General features: G+C 36.3%; 1 protein-coding gene across 1 annotated transcript; it reads right to left on the bottom strand.

The window, feature by feature from the left end:
* Nucleotides 1–389: 389 nt before the first annotated feature.
* LOC113361956 (protein CMSS1-like) lies at nucleotides 390–3,204 on the bottom strand. Its single transcript, XM_026605020.1, has 6 exons — nucleotides 2,874–3,204; nucleotides 2,232–2,427; nucleotides 1,978–2,050; nucleotides 1,691–1,740; nucleotides 777–890; nucleotides 390–643 (listed from the first exon to the last, which is right to left on the bottom strand). Exons 1-6 carry the CDS (start codon nucleotides 3,145–3,147, stop codon nucleotides 505–507), a joined length of 846 nt encoding a protein of 281 aa, XP_026460805.1. The 5' UTR covers nucleotides 3,148–3,204; the 3' UTR covers nucleotides 390–504.
* Nucleotides 3,205–4,277: the final 1,073 nt, after the last annotated feature.

Below are 4,277 nucleotides of genomic sequence, written 5' to 3'. Positions count from 1 at the left end.
GAAACCCTACTCGTTTGCTGGGACTGACATTACATGTGATAGACTTCACGACTTGAATAGGTGAATTCAGAACCAGGATAAGTAGGTCTGGCGACGATTGGTTACGACCGGTATAGAAAAATCAAACAGCAAGGAAAGTGATCAACACTTGTGTGGACTGCCTCTAGTTAGGTTTTAGCTCCCTAGGACACAAAAGGTACCCATGCCAGGACATTGACGCAAATATACCTGTGCAGGCTCCCAGCAAACATTACTTACAAGAACTGAGATGGTTTCCAAAATTGTGGAAAGCAACTAAAGTCATCATATGCCTCCTTAAATATTTATCAGTCGAACAAACGTATGATCATAAGAGCATTAGGAGCGGCCCGTATAGTGAAACTTAACGCTTTAAAAGATTGAATAAATATGATCTCTCCGTAAAAAAAAAGTACTTGAATTATCGTGCATTACACTATTGTATAACACTCCTTAATATTGGTCAAAACTTTCACATACAAAAAACTACAGTAGATCATCATGAGGTTCATCAGTAGTTTTTACCTCACTGCTGCAGGATATAGGGCCATATAGACAGATACGTAAATCACCTCGTATCAGCGGCTGTTCAAAGTGGGTTTTATACAAGTCCCAGAATTCATTGCTAGCAAAAAATGAGAAAAATTAGTAATGATGTGGTTATTGAGAACTTAAAATGAGGTTGATAGATAGATAAAAGAAAGCAAAAGAAAGAGCCTGCAAGTGGTGGCTACAAGTGGAATGTACTTGTTATATACCTGACTTGCGGAAGAGTTAACAACGAATAGCCCTTGGTATCCGTGTGCATGTCAAGCACAATCACTGCTAACCGTGAAAGCCCCAATGCATCCATGTCGATCAGCTTCTTAATCCTACATGCAGGAAACTTTACATTTAATGAAACAGAATCACTATCAAATAAGGAAAATTTGAGCATAAGTGATTCCATAAATAAACTTATTTATATACAACCACATCAGGTCAGACACTTTTTCTCCTGGTAGAGAACTGGTTGACTTAAATCTTTTAATGTCAAAAACCATAGATCAGCCAGTATAAACGTACAGAAAAATACTGGGTCAACACACCAGATAACACTCGTTCACTACTTGGTATGCGTAGACTTTATTTCAACGCATATGCTATCAATTTTATAATACTCAAGAAATAGTGAAAACGATTTCTTATACAATTTTCTTTAATTTGTATGAGCAAGCAGGGCTATATTCACAAAGAAGTCGCAAGACTCGCAACTTATGGCTGTATGGAAGATCTTAAAGTCCAACAATGCACCCACACATGTCAAACACCAAATACAGTTTTCTGACAACTATTGCATGCATAAGAGGAATCAGACTGCACTTTATGTAATGCATGCAGCGGATTCCACTTCCGCACCAGAAATTCATTGAGTCAATCTAAATGTGAGAATTGTCAAATACGGCTAAAAACACATAAAAGCAACTATATGGAAGAACCTAAATCATATGATCATCACTAACAACTACCACGACTGAGAAAGAAGTATGGTTATATATAAAGTTGCAGGAAATATGCTCATGAAGCACAACAACTAGCAGCAGCAGGTGAATCCAACAAAGAATAGCAACAGGTGAATCCAACAAGGAATAAGAAGTTATTTTAATTTCGGCAGGAAACTCATTCATCTAACCTGCTCGGCGTACCGCTAGCAATATTTACACGGGTCTTTAACATCATCACCTACATCAGCAAAAAAAAAAAGTTCAAAAAAAGGTTCAAAAAAAAAAATTCATCTGATCCAAGAGGTAGTGGATCCATATACATGCTCTCTATTCAGTTAAAATATTATTTGTGCCACAAGAGGTCTAATAGGATACAATTATTTGATATTTCAATGTTGTATCTTTCCTTCCTATGCCCTGGGTGTCACAGTTCAAATTTAATATATAATAACTGAACCTGGAAATAGATAAGTACCTGCTCCTCAACCTTCATATGTTTTGCGAACAGTTTTGCAGCACGACACCCTTTTGTCAACGGCCGTACGCCCCTAATGATCACAGCAAATAGTTTTACAAACAGAAGTTTTATCCTCAACTGCAATCTTATTATATGAGACAATGTTATGACAGTAGTTGCAAAAAGTAATCTCGTTATGATTTAATCATTAATTTTTTTAAGATTTCAAACATGTTAAGTCTTATTATGCGAACATAAGGAAGCATCCAAACCTGAGAAGCTCCAATAATCTTAGTGCAGATGTACTAATAACAAGAACTGCAGGATTCCCTGCCTCAACTTTTCCCTCTGAAATCTTCCCTTCGCAGAGCTCTGCTTTCCATGACTTTCCAAAAGCCACCTTCATATGTTCGTGTAGAGAATCAGCATCTTGCTTTAGGTCTACAGGTGACTTGACAATGCACGAATCTGCACATAGAAAATAAAATAAAATAAAACATAAACATCTATCAGATGAAGGAGTTCCCCGGTTATAAACACTGAATAATGTGACATTTATCATGGGGCCTCTCCTCAGTCTCAAAAAATTGATTATTGGGGTTCTACTGCAAAAGATAGTTAACATGGTGTCAAAGATAGGAGAATCAAAGGGGCACCGATTTAGCGACAAACAGTCAGAGATCCATGCTGGAAATAAACGCTTAGGGAAATGTTACAATGACGGTCTGGGCGACACGATAAATATCCATTTTGGAGGATTCTCTAACTATTGAGGCTTCTAGTGTAACAGATTATCGACATGGAACCGTGGTTTGTTAGAATAACGTTGGGGTATAATTCCTATGGATTATCGATAGCAAAAGCATACACTAAAACAATGATTAGACGGTTTACAAATTGGTAAAAGACCGAACCTTTGAATGATTCCAACTCGAGAGAAGAAAATTTGATACCATTAGAGGATTGGAAACAATTGAGGAAGAAGCTAAGTTGCTGAGAAGCAGGAAGATTAGTGGAAGCAATAACTTTTGATTCTTTCTTTGTTTTGGTTCCACTGATTTCATTGTCTTTCTTCTTCTTCTTTGTTTTGATTCTGTTTGGACCAAGTGGTAATTTGTTAGGGTTTTGAAAAGAGCGTTTATTCTGATTTTGGTCTTGTTTTCTGAAACTAGGTTTAGCACTCACCATCGTTTCCTTCTTCTGCAATTTTTAGGGTTTTAGTAGGGTGTAAATGCTTTTACTGGTTATCCAGTGTACTAATGCGCCTAAGTCAAGTGAACTGGCGAGTTGGGCCAAGTCAAAGATTCCAAATACTGGTGAGGATGGATGGATGCCCATTTGGTATCACCCGCGTCCATTCCATCTACATGACATATCCGTCTGATTTGTCACCTTTTTTTTGTTTTTGAAGAGAATCTGATTTGTCACCTGTGGGCGAGTAGGTTTGTGAAAAAAAAATTACAAAAAAATTACAAAAAAAAAAAAAACAAATACGAATAAACGTTTAACAAGAGTTTCAAATCTTCAATCAATCAATCGATCAATAAATTAAACAACCAGCTACATCTCCCACTCTATGTTGAGAATTGTGCTTATCTCCCCCTCCTATTGGCCGGTGAACAAAACTCTCGCTCCTGATTAGATGAAAAACAAGTTAGTCCCCTTACATTTCGTGGCCGTTAATTTTTAATCAAATTGATTTGATCTTATGCTCCAAATCGAATGATAATGTTCACCCTCTTTATGTGTTAGTAGGTCGACGAAACCCCTCATTCTGATTGGTTGAGTTTTAATATCACATGCTTACACCATAGTTACACATTTCCTTTAAAATCGGAACCGTCGAATTTGACATGTATACTTGTAGAGAGTTTAGACAAACCTAATGCATATACTTTAATTTCGAGAAACAAATCCAAATCTCCTAAGTAAGGGAGGTGCTTACCATTCATATAAAATATAATTTGAGAAACTGATCTAAGATTTCCAAACTAACGTAGATTCTTACCATTCCTACTAAATATCGATTCCCCTTGATGATATTTCCGGTTTAAGATTAAAGTCGGTCTTCTTCTTTAGTTGAAAAAACAAGCCAGTTAAGTCTGCTAATGCATTATATGAGTTTCGTTTGATATTTTTCTAATATGATGTTTACGTTTTATGTTTGCAGAATATGTGTACCAACAATGATGTATCTATTCCCAACTTCGATTCACAGCAAGGTAATAATGTTTTCTTCTTTTTATTCTCATTTGTGTAGTTATGATTTTAGGGTTTGTTTGTTTATTCTTTTTGCTCCTTGTCGTGTTTTTCTAAAT

Source organism: Papaver somniferum, chromosome 3 (assembly GCF_003573695.1).
Source record: "Papaver somniferum cultivar HN1 chromosome 3, ASM357369v1, whole genome shotgun sequence".
NCBI classification, from domain to species: Eukaryota; Viridiplantae; Streptophyta; class Magnoliopsida; order Ranunculales; family Papaveraceae; genus Papaver; species Papaver somniferum.
This window is presented reverse-complemented; position numbering and strand designations above follow the sequence as displayed.